This window comes from Temnothorax longispinosus, chromosome 10 (assembly GCF_030848805.1).
Source record: "Temnothorax longispinosus isolate EJ_2023e chromosome 10, Tlon_JGU_v1, whole genome shotgun sequence".
Lineage (NCBI taxonomy): Eukaryota > Metazoa > Arthropoda > Insecta > Hymenoptera > Formicidae > Temnothorax > Temnothorax longispinosus.
The window spans coordinates 15,747,803-15,772,144 of NC_092367.1; the positions used below are offsets into that span (position 1 = coordinate 15,747,803).

Genomic DNA, 24,342 nt, shown 5'->3' on the forward strand with positions numbered 1-24,342 from the left:
TAGGAAATTATGTTATAGGCATGCCAGTTAACATGTCACATCTATAGCGCGTTTGATGTTCGTTCGTTAAAAACAATTTTGTTTTATTTATTTATCTATTTTTTTATTTTTTTTTAAATACTCTTTTGATATTTCGGTTTTGGGAAATGTTAGTTAAATTTATGCAATAATAAAATACTCGAAGAGGTATGTAATATCTTAAAGTTAATTTTATCATAAAGCAGATGTTTCATCGAGACTTGTTCTTTTTAGATGAGGACGTTTGTCATTTCGGCAATATGACGATGCACCGCGGCGACGAGTTAAATCAAGCTACAGATTATAGTTCTGTGTGCGTTAAATGCGTTTGCGAGGTACCTCCTGTACCTACTTGTCAGCATTTACCGGATGAGGAATGCGATGTCACAAAGCATCCGCCTTTTCATCAAAGCCTTCACATTCATCGCCTTCACATTTTAAAATCAGTGATAATGTAATTACTTATGTTGTACAACTCAGAATTTCATATAGTAAATTAGTACGTAAATGTTAAAACTTCTTTTACATATGTATGAAATATTCTAATGTAATATGCATTTCTATACTGCTAATTGACAATAAAAGCATATTTTTGTATATTGCACGTTGAAAATAAGAATGGATTACAAATCTTCTACATATTCCTTGCAAATTATGGTTATAGATAATAAGGATATATTTAAAACAATACGTAGAATGGCAAGTATTTTTAAAGTAATCTTCATCATCAATAAATAAATAATAAATAAATAAATAAAGTTTTTAATTATTGTTTGATTACTCAATTATGCTTGATAAACTGTAACGCGACGAATGTTTCATGCATCTAAAAATCTATTATCTTCGACCTCTTTTACGTTAACCTCTTTATCAGTCTCGCGTTATGTAACACATTTATTGATTAATTTTTGCTAAATGATATTGTGTGACAGAATGACTATATTTGGTTATAATATATTAGTATTGTCTAATTCTAATTCTATATTTCATCGACATAAATTTGTAATTACATATTTATTCGATGGGTCCTGCAAGTCTGTCTGCAAATAAATATATGTATAATATTTTCCAATTGCTTTTTCTTCAAACGGAGATATATTATAGTATTTATAAAGTGTTATATATCTTTACAAACTCACTTTGTTTATCGAAATTATACTATTACGAGATAATTTTGTATCGATAAGATATTCGATGAGTTGTATACCTAATACTTGCAATTATCCCGAATCGTATGATTGCCGGTAGTATATCTTTGATTGCTGCGATTTTACTCCTTTGATAGATCACCACAGATAATATAATAATATCGCAGATAATAGATTTTATAATAAACACAAAATGTATTATTAGTCGATATACTTAGTACAATAGTGTTCTAAGCGGAGATAAAGCGTTGTCCTTGTCAGATCATAAACAGGTTCTCTCCTTAGAATACAAACTGAATCGCACTCTACTCACAAAAGTTAATCCAAATCGATGAATTCCCCAGTTCGGGATGTTATCTTGTTAAAAAATTCAAACAATATTTAATATAGTAACATCAATTAATTGGTTTTTCACTTTTTTTTAATTAATTAGAATTATGCTTAAAATTTATATGTAACTAACAACGTAATTTCAAATAGTAGTAATAATTCTGTTATTTAATGTATTTATCCAGAAATTGAAAAGGAGTGAGCTAATTAAAAGCTAAGCGCGGTAAATGGCGCGCAAGTTATATTTGATTATTAAAATTTTATTTTTTCGTATGTTACCATCCTTAGCAATTAACAGTTAGTTAAAACGTGGATGTGTTTATCAGTGAACCATGATAGATCAATACTACCTCAAAAACATTTAATCTGTAACATTACAAATATACTTTGTTGATAGTCAAGAGCTGTAAGATCTTATTTGGCCCAAAAATATTCGCGAAAAACTTGCATATGTAATAAAATAATTCATAATGGTTGTTCTTGCGTTCTAAATAAAGCTGAGAGCAAACATTTACCAGAATCATTTATTTTATATACAAGTATGCGCAAGTATCCTAAGTTAACTGAAGGACTACCAGATCTTAAGTTCATACAAATTATTTTTCTCAATGTCCAAGTGTACATATTTATTTTTACAAGCTTGCTGAATGTAGACAAATATTTTCAATTTTTATTTTTAAAATGATTCAAACTTCTCCATAGAAGTGCAACGTAAACACGAATAATTAACAAACTTGTAATAAATTATTATTATTTTTTTATAAATTTAAAAACGAAATGACTATTTCAAAAATATTTTTATTTTAATATCTGTAACCTCTCTCTCTCTCTCTCTCTCTCTCACTGCAAAATGTGTTGGAAACTATAAGTGTAAGATATGTATTAGATATTTTGTTAAAAACATATAGAAATAATTGTGCCATATAGACATATAAATAGTTTATTACGATCAATTGTTGCGAAATCGCTCTTATAATCTTAGGAAATTAACAATGTTAAAAATAATACGTAATCTAAGAACCAGAGTAATATAATAATATAATAGTAATATAATAATTACAATTATAAGTAATGTATGAAAAGTGATGCGTAAAGATATAACTTCTACGATATTTGATTAAAAATAAATAAATATAACACAAAGAAATACTTAAAGTTAATACTTAAATAATTGGTCGCTGTGAAAATATATTCTTTGTATTTACTTCTGTAGTTATAATTTAAAAAAAATCGGAGACGACACATATATGCAATTCTGTAGTTATAATTGCATTATATGTGTCGTCTCCGATTCTTTTGAGCAACCGTTCACTGAATTCTACGTGATTGTTTTTTCGGTATCCAGAAAGGAAATTTTGACCTGGGTGTTTTCTGATCTTTACGAAGGTGCGCCTCTTCGAACTCGAGTCCTGAAACGTCACCCGAGACACCGTCAAACTCACTCTTTTCGCCATCTCCGTAGGCCGCTAAAGAGAATCGCGGACACTTCTCCTTGAGATCCTTGTAGTTTCTCGGCGAGGTGGACGACGGCAGTTCCGTGGGAAGATTCTGCAGGCTGGACACGCAGCTCTGCTGCACCTCGTTGCTGACTTTTCTCAACGTCAAGTCTCTGGATAGCGTCAAAGTGGTGAAGTCGCTGTCGCAGGTGTCATCCTCGCAAGACGAGCTGGCGGTCGCGGAATCGCCGGCGCCGTCTTTGACGTCGATTATCTTCGGAACCGCCGGCTTCTGATGCGCGTGCAACGATTCCTCGCTCACGATCGACACATTAGACATCACTGCGCACGTGTCCGTCAGGAGATCCTCGTTATTGGACCTGGATGACGTCAAAGTGGTGAAGTCGTTGTCGCAAGTGTTATCCTCGCAAGACGAGCCGGCGGTAGCGGAATCGCCGGCGCCGTCTTTGACGTCGATTATCTTCGGAACCGTCGGCTTCTGACGTGCGTGCAACGACTGCTCGCTCACGACCGGCACATTCGACATCACGAAGTAATTCGCGCACGTGTCCGTCAGGAGGTCCTCGTTACTGGACCTTTTCCCGCCTGGCTCTTTCGACTCAAACGTATAATAGAGCATATCCAAATGCCCAATATGTCTATCTATTTCAGACATACGTGTTTCTATCTTACTGTATACTTTGGACGCTATTGGTCCTAAATCTATTAACTTTTCCTTCTTTAAGGAATAGTTTACCTGAAACAGATCAATATTTGTTGGAAGTTTACTATCAATGAGTATTATAATTCATTCTTGCTTTAGCATTATGTTATAAATCATAACGTTTATAGTTAGCTATATCATTATGCAATAATTTACTACTTTTAAACAATTAGAATTAATATTGGAATATATATATAATGCATATGTGTATAAGTGTGAATATTTATGTGTGTTAGTGCGTGCGCATATATACGTTTCGTAGTTTTTATAGTGTTTATATGTACGCTACCCAGCAAACACCAACTTACATGTAATGTTACTTGGTGTACCGTTTGCTCGATATAAATATACTTCATACAAATAATAATTTTAATAATTAAGTATAATATTTTGATATACAGAACTTACTTTATTAAGCATCGCTGTACTATATATGTTATTAATGATATTAATTAAAGCTGCAGTTGTACTGATTTCTCTAAAAACAGAACATACCTACAATTAATATATATTTACCACAATTAGAGGCAGACCATACATGAAAGAAATATTATTACCGTGGTTTGATTTGATAAAAGAATGATAATATTTTTTGAAGGATGACTTCGTTCTTAGTATGGCTTGTAATGAGGGAATGGAAAATATAAATGCACCTTCTTAACTTTGAGCTTTTAGGCCAAAAATTTTCAAATTTTTGAAGCATAGCATCTTTCAAACAACGACTATTATATTCTTTAAATTCGTTGTTACCCATGTCTGACCGAGGAATTAATTTTAAACCTTCACAGTATATGAAATGTTTCCACTCTGGTAAAATTCTACGGTTTTAAGAGAAGTAATAAGAGTACTTATAAAAATGACATTTTGTATGCAAGAAACTATAATTATTAAAACATTTTATTTATACAAAAAAATTACTTGAATAATGCAGGTTCTTTAAGAAGTTGTTCTAACTTAAAGTTATTCATCTGGCATTCGGTCAATTCGACTGTACAAGCCCATTTTACAATTTCTTGTCTTAAACATTTGGTGAAATCGTTTTCCAACAGACGTTCCTCAAATCCTAGTATCTTCAGAGGCTTGGTTAATATTTCTCCCATTGTTTCCTAAAATGACGTGAATTTTGGTATGCTGTATTTATCAGAGGTATAATCTGTGTGCGCCTTAAACTTCTTTCGGTCTACCTTTCTTGACTGAGTATTGCATATCGGTATAATAATTCTAGGCTTAATACCGTACAAATAATATACAGCGATTAAATAATAATACCGCGATAATACTTAGGTTCGAGATTTCTGATGTTTTATATCAAAATGAGATTACCAAGAAATGTAATAAAATCTAAAGTCGTATATGCTTTTTGCTTGAGAATTGCCTAATAATTGTAGATGTAAATAGATGTTTTACACGCTATCTAATATCTGCGTAAATATTTATTATTTATCATGTGTTTGTTTAATTAATTAATGTAATAATTAGTTATAATCTGGTAATTACATATGTTACCTTAATATGAATGAAATAAATTTCGCCTTTTGATAATGGAAGCACACTCGATATATATTCAAACATTTTGAGCATAGGATGCCATGCTACGTAATCTGTCTCTTGCGTTAAGTATTTCACGAGAGCCCAGAATTCAGTTGCATTAATCTGACGTGTCAGCAGGAAATGGAACGCGTCATCAATAATTTTAGCACGATTAATAACACTAATGCTTTTATATTCTTCATTGAGATAAAGTGAAATTTTGCGCAAGTTCTTCATATCGTATTTAACACGATAGTATCCTGTTGTAAAACAAAAAAAATTACTAATAATTATATTTGTATGACTGGATTGAGAGTAATAGATATTTCTTCATTGTCATTTTTTTATGTTAAAAGAATATAACAAAGATATTCGAAGTGATCACAATTGCACATTCACGCGTGTTTGCGTTCATACATTAACATTTCCATGCAAGTACATATTATGCATATTTTTTTATTATAATAGATATAGATTATTTTAATATACTATTACTTTCAAAAGTTGCTTTGAAGATTTAATAATTTTACATAATATTTAGTGATATTATGTAAACTTTAATTATTTTTAGAAATAAAGAAATAACATTAAAATTATATACAAAATAAGATTTTTACTATGTTCGTCAACAGATTCAATAAAGGAATAGCGTATCACATGTTTTATATGAAGTTATAATTTACAGTAATATAATTATAGGCATGGTATATTTATTAAATATTTATATAAATAAAGGATACGGTTATAATAAGAAATATTAAATTTCAGAATATAAGGATATTTAATAAACTTTCTTGTGATTTAATATTTACCTGCTTGCCCAATGTCGACCATTATCCAATCATCTTCAGCAGTATGTGTTACAGATAAAGATGGTTTTTCTGGTGTTATCCATACATTTTTGGGTTCTTTTAGTGAAAATTTTGTCACTAAACTTATGGGTATCCACCATTTACCATAACTGTGTTGCGATGCATTAAAATATTGTGACAGTTGTACGATATCAATATCAGGTTCTTCTTGTGTCAAACTTATGACAGGATAATGTTCGTAAATTATCCAATTTAAAGAATCATATGATATGTAGTATTCATATGAATGGCTGGCTATTTCTTCTTGTATAGACCAAAATTCATTGAAAGTCAGTGAGCGATATTTGCTAAATTAAAAAGAGTTATTGCTATTGACAGTAAAGAATTATAAAAATCGGTTAAATATTTGAAAATTAATGGGATAGAAAGATGAGATATAAACAAAGATGTTAAGAATTTAAAGTATGAGGTAATAAAATATGAAGAGAAGGATATAAATGAGAATATGTCGTTAGAAAAGGAGAAAAATAAGCATAAAAAGAAACAGAATTTTTCAAATATACAGCAAGTAATTCGAAAAAACAGTGCAAAGATTTTATAGGAATGTGGCAGTTACTGTACCTACTGAATTCGTCTGTATTTGTTTGTGTTACTCACTATTTGTGGAGCCATGTGCGGACACCTCTTCGAAACATCTCATCAGTAACAGTGTTTTGGAGCATTCGCAAAACAACAATTTCTATGATCATAAATATTCAAATTTTAATTAAATTTATTTGAGCCAACTGCTTTTCTATACATTTATTTCTTTCATGATATGTATTTTTACAAAAGCTGTAGCCAAATATTTAATTATTAATAAATTCTTACCTTTTATGTAACGAGGAAAACTAAAAATTAAATCAATCTGTGACAAATTATTAATTTGTGGAGGATTCATATCAAAATGAGAATCTAAGTGAAGAGAATCGTATTGACTCTGAACTATGAACAAGTTCATCATCTGAGAATTATTGAAGAACTGAAAACGAAATTTTGCAATTGTATAAAGACTAGATCATATATTTTCATTGTGATTTAATGCTGCCATGCTCATTATGCAATAATAGTTTTGTTATTTTAAAATATAAAAAAGTTGTATAAATAATTAAAATTATATAGAATATATTAAAATGTGATACTACTTGACTGTAAATCATTAGATATTTGTTAACATTTTTTGAGAAAATTTTTTGTTATTGTCTTCATGTTATCTCTTGTTCAAACGATTTTGAAACTTTGTCTGAATATCTCTTGATACAATAGATTTTACAAAAATATCGAACATGATCTACAGGATTCTGATCATATCGACATAATTATATGTATTTATAGATATTTAATTGGACATGTTTTTATTCTGCATGGTCGGACGCTATTATGCTGATTGTTGTACCAAGAATTTTGTAATTTCTTAGAACTAATATTAGAAATAATGAAAATTATTAAAATAAGATGCTACACGATTGAAAGAATAGATGTTGTCAAAATCAGGTAACAAAGTTTTTTATTAGTGTTTTGATGTTATCACGCGTCCAACGCTTTTAAAATTTTTAGCTGAATTTCTTCTATACTATAGATTTTTTAAAGTATACAACACACACACATAATTTGTTGGTATCCTGGTCTTACTTAGGATTAAAAACGGCTTGAAGAATCTTTAAATAAATAAATAAATCTGTAACATTTTTGCGACATTAGAAAATATTTAATTACCTTAGCGACAGCTTCTTCTCCGAATAATATAGAAAGACTCTCGTGTAACCAAAAATGAGACCACTAAGAAGGACTGATTACGTTACCAAGCCATTGATACGCTGTTTTGTATGCTACAGAGCGTGCAATTTCTATTTTACGCATAATCGGGTCTAATTTGTCATCCCAGATCAAATCTGCTTCCCTGATAATTATTATATAAGTGCTGTTATTTATAAAACCTTTCCTTATTTAGAGTAAATTGTTATAATTCGCTGTACACACATTGCCTTATTTCTGGAATTATGTATTACCTGTGAAAGACGAGTCCCCATTTCGACATGCCATTGTCCGGTAAATTTGGAATTACAATATGGTCCATTTTTGGAATCTTTGTTTTATTAAATTCGGATTCCAAATGCAGCGTGATATTTTTTATAAGTTGCTCAGCGTATTTTAGTGACTGCAAACTTGAGTGCTTTGCGTATAAACAGATATTTTTGTTAATTTGAATATGAGAGAAATTGGTCAAAATAACCGAAACTTGATAAGTGGACATTGGAGGAGTGGTCTGAAAGTGTGTCCACATTGAGCAGTCGTCATCCATATAACTCTCTTGTATTGGCATATTTGATATTGCTGTAAATTTGTGATGATGCTTTATCGAAATATTAAATGTGGCCTTTAAGTGCGGTTCACCAAAACAGGGAAACAATCGTTGGTCTCCAACCTCTTGAATGTGCGGTGCAATCAACAATCTAGCATAATATAATAATATATATGATTGCTTTAAATAATGTAATATGTTAAAAACTTTTAGTTATAGTATAATTTTGGCTCAAAAATAATATAATTAGAAATTATAATGTAGTATTATACAGCTAGCTTGAAAGTTGCAGTTAATTAAACATTTTGATTGTATCGTAAGTGATATGTAAGATAGAACTGAGTATAAATCTTTCTATATGTCACGGAAATTGTTTTTGAAGATTAGAGATTGTTTACATTATAGATTTGTGCTAGTATGTCTAACATCAACATTTACTTACATTAAATTCTCTTCTCTGTTTATGTAGGAACTGACGAAGCTTTTTGCGTTATTATCTGTGATCCGACCGTGAAATTTTATATTCAGAATATAAGGCCCACTAAGTAATATGTCGAAGAAACGAAGATCTAAAAAGTCTGTTCCTGAATTATGTGTAAATTTCTCCACTGTATATAATCTGTCACGTACAAGGTCAGTCAATGTAATATCCGCCGGATTTATAGCCAGGTTTGATGCATGGAGTTTTATATTTTGCGTTAAATTACTAATTCGGATAGTTATATTGCTTTCGCCATAAAGAAGGAAACTGCCGTATTCTTGCTTTGTATATGACGGCCATGTCATATTCGAATCATATTTCTCGAGAGATAGATATAGTTTTATGTTATAGTGCACCGGAACTACGTGGGACGGTAATCGGAAGTGATTTGCAAGTGATTCACCAGTAAGAGCAGCTATTGTGATTATGAATATCCAACTTTTTAAATTCAGATTCATGTTGAATCAATTTCTGTTATCTGCAGAGAATCGAGAATCCGAAACGTACTCTCTAAAGTCGTGGTAAAGACTGGTCTTTCGCACTCACAACTTGCCCGCACCCCCTTTCCCGGGCCGAGCTATTCGATCCACCCGATCCGGGGAGAGGGCCGAAGCGAACACGTAAGTACCGCGTGTCGCATCACCTCGACAAATCGCGGACACGGAGACGGTACAACTCCGATTCGCAAATAGTGTATATATGTTTATCAGTACGAATAGATATTTCTTAGGCGGCGATTATACTAAAAGACGATTTTGATAATGCAATACTGCACTTGTATATACATATGTAAGTAAGACGGCGTAATAAATATATTATTTGTATATAATTTATTATTCCAAATATCACATTTGTCGATATAATACTAGCCGGTTTACGAGAAATCATTATCCATTTTTACTAAATAATGTTAACAGATTTTTTTCAGTTTTAAGTTGTTTTTTTCACGTTGACATTCAATCCTCATATACAGCGAGCAAAAATATTCAGAAATTTTATTACATATATGTATAAAATATTATTTCTAAGATCACGTGGTTTTGCTTTGACACTAGTTTCAAGAAATGAAATTTTATTTGTTCTACATCCAGCGTTGACGTCGAATCGTCGTTGATCGTCCCGGTGCAATCGAAAATGGTGTTCAATCAAAAGTATTATTTCTAAAAATTTTTGCTTGCTAAGAATGAGCGTCGAGCTGGTCGAGCGTCCATGTGAAAAGGCACTTTAATACTAGCTTAACGCGGATACATCTAACATTTCCATGAACAACTCAAATGTATAATTTATAAGAACATATCCAAATGTCTGTAGCTGCCCATATATGCTACTATCACAGAACAATTATTCTTGTAAATATTTGTAGGTTTATTTTCTTGTTTTGTTGAAAAGATGCTACTTTAACAATATTTACATCAAACTGTGACATTACGTATATACTTTGATAGTAAAAAGCTGTATATATATTCGTCTTTTATCCAATATAATATTTGCAAGAACTTGCAATATGTAATAAGATAATTTATAGTGGTTACTCTTGCGTTCTCTGCGCAGAAGCAATTACTAGAATCTTTTATCTTATATACGTAAGTGTTTTGGGTTAATTGAAGGACTTCCGAATCTTAAGTTCCTACAAATTGTTTTTCCCATTGTTCCAATATGTATAAGTATTTATTTTTACAAGCTTGCTGAATAGTAAGCAAATTTAAAATCTTTTAAAATAACTCAAACTTCAACGTGCAACGTAAACGTGAAAAATTGATAAATTTGAGAGTAATATTTCTCCGTTGTCATTTTTTATGTAAAAAAATATAACAAAGATGTTCGAAATGATCACAATTGCACTGCATTCACGCGTGTCTGCGTTCGTACATTAACAGTTTCATTAATATTAACAGTAAAGAACTGAAATTACAACACAATACTAATATGGCATAAAGGCACATAATAGAATAATTGCGAGCAAGTATTTTTATTTCTTCTATTTTTTCTGACATCTGTGGCGTAAAACTCCGCGCGGCGTAAATACCGGAGTCACCCTAATGGTTGTTCTTGCGTTCTAAACAAAGCAAGTAATTACTAGAATCTTCTATTTTATATATGTATAAGGCACAAATACTTGGCGCTCTTTTTTACTTTTATTTTTTTATGTACTTTATATTCGTTAAACATAATTCTGAAACCGATTTTGTCGTTGAAAGATGGAAAACGTTATACTTTATTTATTGAATACAGCATCATGTCGATAGAATGAAAATGTACTGCATATTCTTCGAACAAACTATGTACAATTGTAATGTTACAATAAGATTAATAATCGACTTGATTAACATACGCGATAATAATTAACAATGCTCAAATCATTGTTTTACGTAGTCAGGATCGCGATTTTGTTTCGTCGTTGAGATGAAGCTAAAGAAATTTTCAACATTACGATTGCTACGATTATAAAAACCATCTCATCGTATTAGAATAATTTCAGAAATTTCCAAGAATTGGGGGTACAGGCAACGTAAGGTAATACACATGTTTTTTCGTATCTCAGGCATGCGGCCGTTATTGTTTACACATAATAATGCTCGCCGCTTGCCGGGTAGTGAGGGTGGGGGGTGACTGCGCGGCGCGGGCGCTCCGGCAGGCTCCGCTCGGTCAGCTCGGTGGTGACTCGGCGTTTACTTCGCTCAGTTCGCTCGCGACCTTCGTATCGGGTATGTCGGAGCGTCACCCGGCGCGGATCTTCCCTTCTCTCGTCTCTCTCCGTCTCTCTCTTTCTCGCGCGCGACTAGTTCCTCAGCTCGGAATTTCGGAGTGATCTCTCTCTCGGTTTAAGAGTGTAGCACCTGTGCCTGTGGACGGAAGAAAAGACTGTTTCATCTCACGCGTTCTACGCTCCTACGTGCAAGATCGCAACCACCGGTAGTGGCGCGTCGCGTGGTGGTTTCTCGTCGTTCGTTTCGCGCGCGGACAACAGAGCGAATACGCGCCGGTGAGAAATCCCTCGTTTCTCACTCGTCGTCGGGAGCAACAAGTGAGCCCGTCGGGGGAAGTGCCTCGCGCCGTCGAGGCGGACAGGGCGGACTTTCGAGCGAACGGCAAATTCGAAACGCGCCCGTGCGCGTTCGACGCTAAATTCACGTGGCTCGGCGCTCGGCTCCTCGCGGCGCGTTCATCGGTTAAGAAACGACGCCGACGTCGTGGTGACGACGAATATCGCGCAGGGAGTTTGCGGGGAGTGCACGTATACGTCGAGAATCGTCCGAGAATCGATCGCGATTTTGGGACGCGCGTCAAAATCACCGGGATCGGCGCAACGGATCGGAGGTGACACGGAGACGGAGCTCGGCGCGTGGCGTCGCTCTGAAGTTCGCCAATGGAGACGAGATGAACGCGGCAGGAATCGCCGATCCGGGAATCTCGTCCCACGCATCGTCCAGAGAATCCAGGGACTCGCGATAACCGTCAGTGACATCGGCGACGCGGCGACACGAGAAGGTGTTTAATAAATTTGCTTGATTTCCGCTCGCGATCCGTCGCGAGGCGATTCAACGTGGCACGCGACGGCATGACGCGAATCGACGAATGACGAGTGCCGGAGCCCGGAGCGGAGTGAGACGGTAACGAGAGCGTATAAGTGATCCGGGATCTTTGTTCTCTTTAATTCTCGCGTTCGACGATCTACGGTCTGTGTGTGAAGTGCCCCCCTTGTCAATGCTCGCCTTTGTTCAGTGGTATCAGGGAATCCTCATGGGCCATGGCCGCTGCCACGAAGAAGGGACACGCGGGCAACGTGACGCTGCGACGCATCCTCGTCGTCGTCCTCTCGTTGATCCTGACCGGCGTCGAAGCGGCGCGCGGATTTAGGCACAACCTGAAGCAAGGTAAGCACCTGCTACCCGCTGTCGAGTGTCTCACTCGTGACTCGATTAATCTAGGCTAGTCTGGTTCAGTGTGTTTAAACCGCAATGTTTAGCGTTGAGCAATTTTATTGAATAAGAATAGAAACATTTTTACTATAACTCAAGTTCTTTTAAACGAGATTTTTATTTTATTTTGAATTCCATAATTTACAAGTATTTTATGATAGTTGGCTCTTTTCTTAATTAAAATCGTTTGTTTCTCGAAGGAAATTAATTATGAATTTCTCGAAGGAATTTTAATTTTTGAGAACGTTGACAAAATCATGGTTTAGTTGTTATTTTATAATTATTTTTTTATAGAAATGATTTAAAGAACACTGATCCAAGACAGGTTTGAATGCAATAAAGACTATTAAGAGGAAATAATATAAAATTATAATTTACATACATTTAAAAGTGATGAGACTTTACTGATGTGAAAACCAGATGTAATAATCAGATCGTTGAACTTGTTAAAATAATATATCTATACTTTTATTAAAGTTACATTTAATATTTTACCCAACATTTGTTTTAATCGTGACATTTTATTTGAAATGGAATTTTATTTTTGCAAAAAACGTACGTATCGGTTTATGAAAAATTGAAACTCCATATATCGCAAATCAGTATCTACAATTGTATTTTTTTTTTTTTTTAACAGACACCTTTTTCATTGTCTGACGCGATTTATATTTTTATTCAACAAGTCTTTTGAACTTTTATGACACGCTTCGCAGGACGCGAGCTTTATTTCCTCTTACGTATGTCTTTTAAATGCAGATTACGATATCATTGCCGATGCGGCCACTGACGTTATGGCGCTCGGATTTGCATAAGACGTAAATATTACGCACACGCGTGGAACGCAACCATTTATCCGTAACATACTCCGAACATTATTCAAATCGGTAACACAAGGTTATCGCGATTGAATTTTACTGGGAGCAAACTGCCCGTTTTTAAGAGAATCAATCCTGTTTTATGTCACATTGATACACATTTATATAACTATATATTTATGCTGCACATGATTTTTTATTTACATCGGTAGAATAAATTGGTGATCGTAACATATGGTCAAACGTTATTCGTAAATTATTCGAAGCTTTCAATCACAAGTGTCTCCGATGCGACTCATGATGATCTAAAAATAGAAACTTAAGGCCATTGCACGTAACAAAGTTTTAGTCACAATCGTAAGGCCGTAAGAAAAAGACCAATCACACTTGATTATTCTTCGAGCTCAGAGAGAATAATCGACTGTGATTGGTCTATTTTCTTACGGCCTTACGATTATGACTAAAACTTCGTTACGTGCAATGGCCTTTATTTCATTAATAAATACATAAGTAATTATTTTTAACTTCGATAACGTCCACCGTTACGCTTAGCTTCTAGCCTTAAATATGCAACTGCACCACCGGTATTTCGCGAGATATTTTCTAAGCGTCTCCGTCCGGCATGGAAGTTAATTAATCGATATACCGCATTAAGTCCTGCACGGATTGCACTCTCGAGACTACTCACGCGATCCGCGAGTATAATGACGCCCATGCGATGCTGCGCTACGTATACTTACCCTCGGCGATATTTTCCCGAGATTAAATCCCTCGCGCGCGGTATGCGTGGCGGGCGCTTCTCGCGGTTTTCTGTCGCGATAACGCGTAATCTCGCTTCTTAAATTTCGACCGACAGTTTTCGGCGTGACACGAGGCGGAGGCCACGATCGCCTATCATGTCCCGGACGCGGTGCGTGTGTGCGGTCTTTTAAGATATATATATTGTCGAAAATTCCGACCGAATCCCGCGCGCGACCTCGTAAAACGCGCGTCTCTGCTCCGAGAATATTAAGCGTCAGGACATTCCGCAGCCTCCTTCCCCTCCACTTTGGGGAGCTCTTCGCTTTATATTTAGCGACACGACGACGACCGCCTCGAATCTCCACCGGTGTGTGGGGCGCACCGCGAGTGCGAACGCACCCTTTTACCTCGTTACTCCGGGGCGATCAAAGGCGGTCTCCCGGGGCTATCGATTCTTTCATATATCGGCGATATCGCGTGGAACGTGCGCACTCGAACGATGAGTAACAAAAATGCCGAGAGACAGGAGAAACGCGTGGAGAGAGAGAGAGAAAGCGCGAAGAGGGTAAAGCGTTTCCGGCCGGTGTAATTTAATGTAATTTATGAGCGGCTGGACTTTTCCGCGGAGGATTTATTTGTAGATGCATATAAATAAAGGAACTATGTCGCGGGGTATATGCATGTATACATTATTTAATATCTGTTTGAAAGCGTTAATTAATTGCGATTAAAGATTTTGGAAGATGTGATATGTAGAAAATATTTTCTCACTTTTTGACTCTCAAACCAATAAAATACATATAATATTTATATTTTCTCTAAAAGTAATATGTAAAGTCAATAGAGAAGGATATGTTGAAATAATATCAATATATAATTTCAATTTTTTTGAAATAATATTAATATTATATTTTTTTACATTATTCTGAGATCGTAAAATAACCTTACTTTTACATATTAAGTTTGTTCATATCTTTCAAGATAATTGAGAAAAAATTTCGCATGCTAAAAGTATCATTTACATATAACTTTTTTAATTTGATGGCGAGCGCATCGTTAATATGAAAATGCAAAAGAAGTATTCGAAATTCCTCGGCGCGACAATGTATCACGCCGTTCTAGATCGTTGTGTTTTGATGACGTTCTCTTGAAACTCTTCGACCATCCAGTGGCTCGTTTACGAGGTAATTAACAGCCGGTTAACGGCCACCGAGAATAATTAACTTTGGCGGATACACTTTCGTCTTTTGTGTCGTTTATGTTCTCGCCCGTCGTCTCTCCTCCGCTCTTCTCCGCACCTCTGGTCCTTCTTTTTTTTTCTTCTCTTCTGATTTTAAGCCTCTTAGATGCTCCTCTTTCAAGAGACAGAGGCCGCGCGAGAAATACATTTTTAATGACGCGCTTACGCGATGACTGTGCGGCTCTCTCTCGCATCGATAAATAAAAATAACGCGTGATAATTAACGTTTTGCCGTCGGCTGCTTCTTCGACGCGAGATCGATCGATCGATCGCACACGTAGCCGAGCAGAGTCGCGCCGCCTCCGATCGGATCTGCAAGATATCGAGATCAAGCGGCGCGCTCGCACCAACCCGCTTGTGTGTATCGCTTCCTGTTTCTGCAATCCAGCCTGATCGGCTCGTACACCGAGTGGCAAAAGCGAAATTCCACTCTAGAATATTGTGAAATGTTATTCCTCTGTCCTGCCGCGTATGTAGCATACAATACATAGCGTATCGTGCTTGCCATCGCGCTCAGTCTTGCTTTATACTCGCGTTTCATAGTCGACTGGCTGAATGCTTAACCTCGTTTATGTAGATTTTCGTATGGATAAAAATGAAATAAAGTATACACATCAAAAATGTTGTTTAATAAAGTCGATTAGAAAGAGGTGACGTGACAGATATACATACAAATTAAAAGAATATACTCTAATTTTTCTTTATTATTTTTAATGTTTTGTTTAAAAACTTTTCTGCCAATATTTCTTGTTTCCTTATGAATAATATATTGTAATTAATAACTATCGGATTAAATGATTTGTGTTTGGATAAATCATCCATTTTTTAATATCTACATTAATTGTTATGCGCAATTTCTGGTTATCTACATGACAATAGGTAATCTGTCATTTAATTTTTATCGCAGAAATTAATGCTCACTATATCATGTGTGTTTCCTCATGGGTCTCATTTCCTGTTTCTACGATGCAATTCTGTGGTTAATGATTAAAGCACCTAAAGCGATATTGTGTATGCAATTTGTTACGAGATGTATTTATAAATATATACATTGATCCTGTTTGTGTTTTTTTTTTAATTTTATAATTTTGTAGCTGCATATTGCACATTTTTCGTATTATTATACAATATTTTTTTATATTGTAACTTTTATTCGTGCAATACTTATATAATAAGTAAAACTTCTTAATCTCTATTTCTCTTATGAAAAACTGATTGATATCTAATGTTTGCCATATTATTATCTAATATTTTCTTCATAATTATCGGGAACGGTACTTTATTCAACCTATCAGATTAGTTCTTTCATTATATATTGTGCCTTCAAAATTATTATCAGATAAACGGCGTTTGATCGCGCATTTAACATTTGACTCCGTCCGATATTGATGACTGGGATAATGCAATTTCTTCTCGCGAGATTTTCGGGTAACGCCAAGCCACGCGAGAGAAACGATATAATGAAGCAACTGGCTGAATCGAATAAAGATAAAGGGATAAAGACGCGCCGTTGCGGTACCCTCGAGTTGTCGAGGCCGTGGAAGGCGGTACCCGGACTCTATCTAAACGGCGAGGATTCGCCCGAGGGGGGATCATTAATTTAATTAGTTTCGGAGAAAGAGCGGATTTAATCGTTCGCTCCAATGGATCGACGTGAATGCTCGTTGTTCGGACTCGGCGGAGCGGGCGTTTCTGCTTTAACATCCGTTGCGTTTGATCAGCAGCTATCTTAAAGAGCATTTAACGGGGAAGTTTAAAGGAATATCGATGAAGTCGATTTATCGGTATCGGAAATTTGTCTCAATCGTGTCTCATGTCAGTCGGCATGCTTTCTGATTGATGCAATTCCTCTTGCAAGAAATATATGTTTCTAAAGGTCCATAAAATATTCATCTCGATTTATTTATTAAATGTTACTTATAAATTAAAATATTGTAATTAATTATACTTGAGAAAACTTTTTCTTTAAAATTGATATATAAATTGTCAATTATAAATATGTGTATTAATTTTGATTTAAGTGATAAACGCGACATTTTATATATAGAAGTTCTAAGACGCTTGGCTTTTCGTTGCCTCTGCCCGCGCACTTAGTATCCTTGATCTCGAGGGTTGGCTTGCAACAACGGGTGTCAATCACTTTGAAATACGTCAGTGATGACATAAACGATTCGCGGTCGACGTTACGTAGGTATAGCTCACCTGGCGCTTTTCGAAGCCGACGCGATGCCCGCCCGAAATCTCCACGCCGTTCTCGAAATAATCCCATTCTCGTTCCGCGCGCGCGCTTCTCGTTTTGTTCCTGTTTAAATGCTAGGCCGGTCTGCTCTGCAAAATAACACTGCCGGCGTGTACGTGCTCGGAGTACACCGAGGGTTCTGTGGGACCACGTGGACGCGCGACTAGGCCCTTAAGGGAATGCGAGACTGACCATGACAAGGGCGATCCGCTTGAACTGCGAACCGTGACCTTCGAGACTACTAATTGTAAGATCCGTTGCTATTAATTGCTCAAACTATTTTTCTTTTCTTTATTCTTCTTCAAAAGAAATTTTGATGATGAACACATCTTCATCTCTTCTGAAAAACCGATATTTAAATCAAGTATGATACAACTATATTTTTTACTTATATAAGAACAAATATGTTACAAGAAGAAGGATTATTTAGGACAAAAAAGAAAGTATCTTAAATTTTGGTATAAATAGAAATTTGTGACTATTACTTAATTAAATAATAATTGCTCGAACTAATTTAAGTAATATCGTCGAGAATATCGTCTTTGGCAAGCATCACAGTCCGAATTTTTTTCAGATATTAATCATACATGTATGTCTCACCGTAGATATTTTAAGACGTTTCCTGTTAGGTGTCTGTTACATGTTGGAGAGAGACGTATCAATTATCGACGACGAGTCGTCGACGTGCGCTACTGTTCTTAATTAGCTCGGACGAAATTAGTTCAAACGTGTCCGCCGGCAATCCTTTTTCGGTCGGATCGCTCACTATACACCCGATCGAATGGCGAGCATTTCCGAGATGACGAAGTTCGATCGTTATCACGTCTTCCTGTACACGTCGATTGCTTCGCAACAAAATTGGATAATAAAATCGCGAATTGCCGCGAGTTAATAGGAGGATTCCAATATTAACGGGTTATACTGCGCGAGAATCGATTCTCAGAACGAGGTAAACCGTGCCAAATAGAATTTACTGGAAGCCTTAATACGATAATTCCACGGAAGTGCTCTGACAGAACAATTTATATTCTAGTTATTTTGTACACTATACGGCATTTAATATGCTCAATCTGAAAATTATAATTATTTAGTCGGTTAAATGAAAAATAATAACAGTCTTAATTTTTTAATTTGCGTGTATAACGACGTATTCGGGATAGAAGTAAAACAATAGTGATGATATAAATTTAAATAATATAGCGAACTTACGACTATTATGTATATCCACCATAATTAACGCACATGTAATGATTTATTAAGTTGAAATGTCGAGTTAGTAAATAAACTGTCGTCATAGATCTCATTGCACCGACAAAATCGTAGAGCGAATACGAAATCGCGATTATTACTGGTACAACATGATCGTGCCCACGCAGGTGATAAAATGAATGGACACTCGCAATGATATAATACTTCGTGGGCTATAATGTATAGCGCGCGTATATCTTGGGGAAGCCGAGAAAGATCCCGTGAAAGACTCTCTCTTTCATGAAAGACTCCGTTCTATTTCGAACTCTGCATTCAACGAATCGATCATTCATTCAGTCATCGATGGTAATGTCCCGTGTTTAGCAAATGGCTGAGCTTATACGTGCAAGTCAATTAAAAAATACCAACCGCGGTTAAAGCTCTCCGAAAAAAAATTAAAAATATAAAAATAAGACAAATGAGAGCCAATACGCACGTTGGTCGGGCAACGGTTACAATGTAATCGGAAATCAATATAATTAAAACAAATGTTTTGCGTATTGACTCTCATTTGCCTTGTTTTTATATTTAATTAAAAAAGTTGCTTTTATATTATTACATATAACTTATAACAGCATAAATATTTTGACTGAAATTTCGCTAATATACTAATAATGCTATTGCCAGTGACATTGAATAAAACATTAAACGCGACTGTAAAACAAAACATATTAGTAATATTAATTTAATTTAATATTAGCAATGGTATCTTTTGGTTCTATCTTCGAAATATTTATATGGATATGAATAATTTACAGCAAATCTTCGTATACTCGATGATATCAGCATTTTTACATATGTTAAACGTGCATGTGTATCTCCGGTTGTATTTCAATCGAGCTTTACGACGCGTATTATGTCGCTTAATCAAAACCGCGGAGGTGAGACGCGGCCATGAATAAACATGATTAATGAAAAACATTAAAAGCGCGGACGGTGATAGCGCTCGATCTAGAGACGGAACGATTTGTGCGCGCCTCCGGGTTGAATAATTAAATAATATAATACATCAAATAAAATGCTGTTACGGTATCAACGCCACATGAACGTCTATATTGGCATAATAAATATAAAGATTTTCTTGGTACGAAGAGTTTACGACGCTTTTCTCTCTTTTTCTTTTCTGTAATAAAAACATTCTTTGGAAACAAAAGGAGAAGGAATAAATTACCGTCATTTATGACTATAGTTTTTATTCGTAGACACGTATATAAATAGTAATGTAAATTACGCATATATTTAAAGGAACAACCGTTTGCTTATCTTCTATACAATGTATCGATATGCCGTTTAAAAGTATTATTTTCCTTGCAATATTATCGTGATAATATTTCCATTTTAATATTTTATATTACATTTTTAGGACAGTAATCTTTTACTTTTGAAATTAGCTTTCCTTGTCTCGTTAAAATTCCTAAATCTTTATCAATGTCAAAAATTTATATAACGTACATGATGTCTATATTTATATCGCAGATATAAAATAGAAACAGTTAATTTAATTGGCAATGCACTTATAAGAAATATGCCAAGGCATAAAAGGCCTTTTAGTAGAACATGTAAAATGCATATATCTATATTGAGTCCAGCTGATGGAATTGCAGTTCTCATATTCTCTCAGCACGAATCATATATTGCTACCTCTTGGCGAGTTTGTGGATCGTGTAATCCTTCTTTACGGTTGTGAGCGTGACATCTTATTTTTTTCCATCTGCAACGCGCGCGATAATGGATTTTATCTCGCCTTAACTTTGAATCGATCTGAAAGGTCGAAGATAATTTCGAGGATCTTTCTCGATTCTGTTGACGTTCAATGCGATCATCGCGATACCTCCCACTGTTTTATGATGAGCGTGATCTTATGAGGATAACCGTAGCATCTTCATTTTCATCGTTCTTTCCACCCGGATCTTCAATCAGAACTTTATACTCCAGTCAAGATAATTTTGGCAATCTCCAACTTAAAATTATTTTTTGTAATAAAAATTTTACCTTATTACTTAAGCAATGAATTTATATACAATGTGTTAAGTATAATTGTTGTCTTCACAAATAATAAGTTAATTATGTAAGTAAAATATATCTATCAATTAAAGTAATTAATTTTCAAATTTCTAATTTAGATAATTACGATTTTATTTCTATATAAAATACAAAATAATAACATTTATTTAATATGTATAAAATATTTATTGAAAAAGAGGAATATTTTGAACACGTGAGAAACATGTAACGATCTTTTATATCGATCAATAGTGATCGATTACGTATTTGTTATCATGTTTTAGAGACTCCGAAATATATAAACTTGATCCAGAAATTTATAAGTAGAAACACCTTAAAACCGGAATAGCAATAGGCATGATTCATAGTAGCGGGACTTGACAGCTTCGTCCGGCGACTGCCTCCGATTGCAATGTCGCATTAAGCCAGTAAAATCCGGGTTCGTAAGGAGAGACTATTTATACCGATTCACGACGAGCACAGCGCTGTATACTTATTTACTTCCTACACCATCTTATCTTGCTCCCCGTAGCATCTTTCAAGAATATTTCTAAGAGAAAACGAATAAGCTTCTTTTCATACGCAGTATTCTCGAAGAGGTCTCCGGTAATATTGATTATAACTATCAGCGTAGATGATTAGTTAAGATGATTAGTTAAGAATGTCTGAAATAATTGTACTTTACGTAATTCTCTCATCACTGTGCTTTTGAAAGTCTCGTAATAAAATACTTAACATTCTACTCTGTTATAATTTGAAATGATATAATTAAAACTTTAATAATTTATTTTAATAAGCATACAATATGAATAATATATTTATATAGAAAAATATGCCATACAGCAAAAATACGTGATGGATTTATTCACGAATATATAACAGCTGCATTTCGGTGATTTCGAAAACCCTTCGCGTGTCAGTCATAGAAAGATATGCTCCAGTTATGATTTGTCGAGTTCAGTCGTGTGTTTTATTCACTCCGAACCGGAAGTAGAATAAGGTGTAGTCTCGCAATAAAAGAAGAGGGCGGGAATCTTTGCGCGTAAAACTCCGTTTCGTAAATAGGTTCTGTCGTGTGTGGCAGGAAGTCTCGCCAGATGCTGCAGATGAATCGAGATTCTTTGCATCCGAGACTCGTTGATGTCCAAATTATTTTAAAACGGTTGACGTCCCCGAGATTGTTTGATCGGCGTATTTGATCGAGAGCAAGTAGAATTTAGTAGAACGATTCTATAATGCATCGCACGTTATATTTTCAAGCTGCGGGATCTCAAAACAGACGCTCCGTGCAATTTCGCCGTTAATGTGCGAGCGATAATAGCGATCGCATGGTAGCAATGATGAGGTGAGATGGTTACCTACACGTATCCCTTGCAAAACGGCAACCGGCCTTTGACGGAATACAAATCGTTCCGAGGACACGCGGTGATCGCGTCGACGAAGCGTCGATAGCGATCGACAAGCTGCAGGTAACTGCGCAAGTAATCGCTCAAGAATCGCCGTAAGAGGATACCCGCGCGTGATTGACGCGAATCGCTCGGAATATAAATTCAACATTAACGATAATAGTCACGACTTACGGTAAGAATGCTAATTCTAAAAAAAAATTCTTGCGTGTGACAAATAAATATAGGGTATCAATTTTGTTGATAATTTTCTGTACATTTTCTGTATATTTTTACAATAAGAATCTATAAAGACTCGACTTTTTTTAGAAAATTACTGCACATGTATTATTTTTTATTTTTGTAATTGCTATTTACTGTCGATTTTTTTTCTTTCAAGAATTATTTCTGATTTTGTTTTTTCAACCAATATCACCTTTTTTTTACACACCGGTAAATGTATCAATGATGCATTTTTGTTATCTGCAGAATAAGTATAACGTTGGTACATTGGAAATAAATATCCGAGCTCTTTGCTGAAGTTCACGTTCGAGGACGCGTAAAATCGATAACCCACGATACCAAATTGGATGTTACGAAGGTAATAACCGTCGAATTACACGAAACGACCAGCAATGGCGGTCGGCGTTCCTTCTCGGCTTTCGCTACGAAATTTCTTGCATCTGCAACGCGGTCAGGCCCCCTGTGCTGCTCGCGTTAACGGACGCGGTATTTCACACGCCTTAAGCGTTCCGTGCGTGTAAATGTTAACTTCCGTGTTCACCAAGCGCGTGTGTAATCGTTTCTCCCGAATCCAACGCACGATAATCACAAAGCACGGCCGGTAAAGAGCATAATTGTCGTCTTTCATATACAGAGGTGTACGAATCTGCATCGTGTATTTTGCTAATGTTCAGTATTTAAGCCGCATATATTAAAACGTACGTCAATTAATTGTTTCATAAACTTAGCCAAGATAATGTTTAGAATTTCGTCGGCACTGTTAAAAAAATCTAATTTCAAAAATTATTATTAAATAAAGTAATTAAAAAGAATATAAATCTTTTTAATTTTTGATGTTTTTAGTTTTATCTTACTCTTTCTGTACTATAAAAGTTAATACTTTGATATGATATTTGCGGCTAAAAAAAATGCGTGACGAAATGCGGTCGATCGACGGTCGTAAAGGCGAACGTGCGTTAAGGCGAAGCACCTTCTCGCCTGATTCGTTCGCTCGCTTGCATGATCCTCGAACGAGGAGTCAACGGCGGTAGAATAAAAATGTCCATTCGGTGTGTGTTTCGATCTCTCGTTTCGGTCGTTCAACCTGCTCCTCTCTGTTTCACCTCCTCGCGCGCTTAACCGCCCACTCGTCCGAAAATTGCATCTTTCAGATCGAGACGCCTACTCGCTCGCCTTTATCGCTCTGTTTTTTCCGCTGCCTCAGGGCGCCACCAAAAACCGGAAATATGCCGCCGAAAGATAACTATACAATGAGAACTGCTTACACAATATACTTTAGAGAATATCACGGTGGACACAAAATATCATGTGACTCAACGTTTATGTATAACGTTCGAAATCGATAATGAATAAAGTCGTCTTGTGCGTAATAGATTGCGCATATACACTTGTTGTATAATTGACACATGAAAATCTTATTTAAAAACGGATTTTGACTATTAAGTCCGAAATTTTTTGTAGCTGAAATTTTGGAGCGTTTTTGGAGTAAAAATTAAAAATTTTGTCTTAATCAAAAAGGATTATACAAAGAGACATATAATAGATAAAGACATGTATAATAAATACAACAAAAAACGCGTGGATACATCTGGTTAAATGGAGCACTTCCCAGGCCTTGTCTGTTAAGGAGCTTTATTTCATTTAACGTAATAAATTTTGGAGAATCTCCTAGCACTTTGTACATTTT

At 35.2% G+C, this 24,342-nt stretch overlaps 2 protein-coding genes and 1 long non-coding RNA gene across 3 annotated transcripts in view; 1 reads left to right on the top strand and 2 right to left on the bottom strand.

The window, feature by feature from the left end:
• Positions 1-2,158: 2,158 nt before the first annotated feature.
• On the bottom strand, positions 2,159-7,093 carry LOC139820562 (aminopeptidase N-like). Its single transcript, XM_071790928.1, has 8 exons — positions 6,869-7,093; positions 6,656-6,737; positions 5,999-6,345; positions 5,163-5,446; positions 4,575-4,762; positions 4,214-4,474; positions 4,065-4,134; positions 2,159-3,689 (listed from the first exon to the last, which is right to left on the bottom strand). The coding sequence occupies exons 1-8, from the start codon at positions 6,999-7,001 to the stop codon at positions 2,805-2,807; spliced, it is 2,250 nt and encodes a 749-aa protein (XP_071647029.1). The 5' UTR covers positions 7,002-7,093; the 3' UTR covers positions 2,159-2,804.
• Positions 7,094-7,254: 161 nt separating this feature from the next.
• LOC139820801 (uncharacterized) lies at positions 7,255-9,329 on the bottom strand. Its single transcript, XR_011734113.1, has 3 exons — positions 8,782-9,329; positions 8,047-8,490; positions 7,255-7,937 (listed from the first exon to the last, which is right to left on the bottom strand). It is a non-coding gene; the product is annotated as an uncharacterized lncRNA (long non-coding RNA).
• A 2,174-nt stretch (positions 9,330-11,503) lies between these two features.
• Positions 11,504-24,342, top strand: part of Wb (wing blister) — a 144,888-nt gene continuing 132,049 nt past the window's right edge. The window contains exon 1 of the mRNA XM_071790435.1: positions 11,504-12,695. Coding sequence (XP_071646536.1) covers positions 12,569-12,695 — 127 coding nt within the window. The 5' untranslated portion in view covers positions 11,504-12,568. The remainder of the gene's footprint in view (positions 12,696-24,342) is intronic.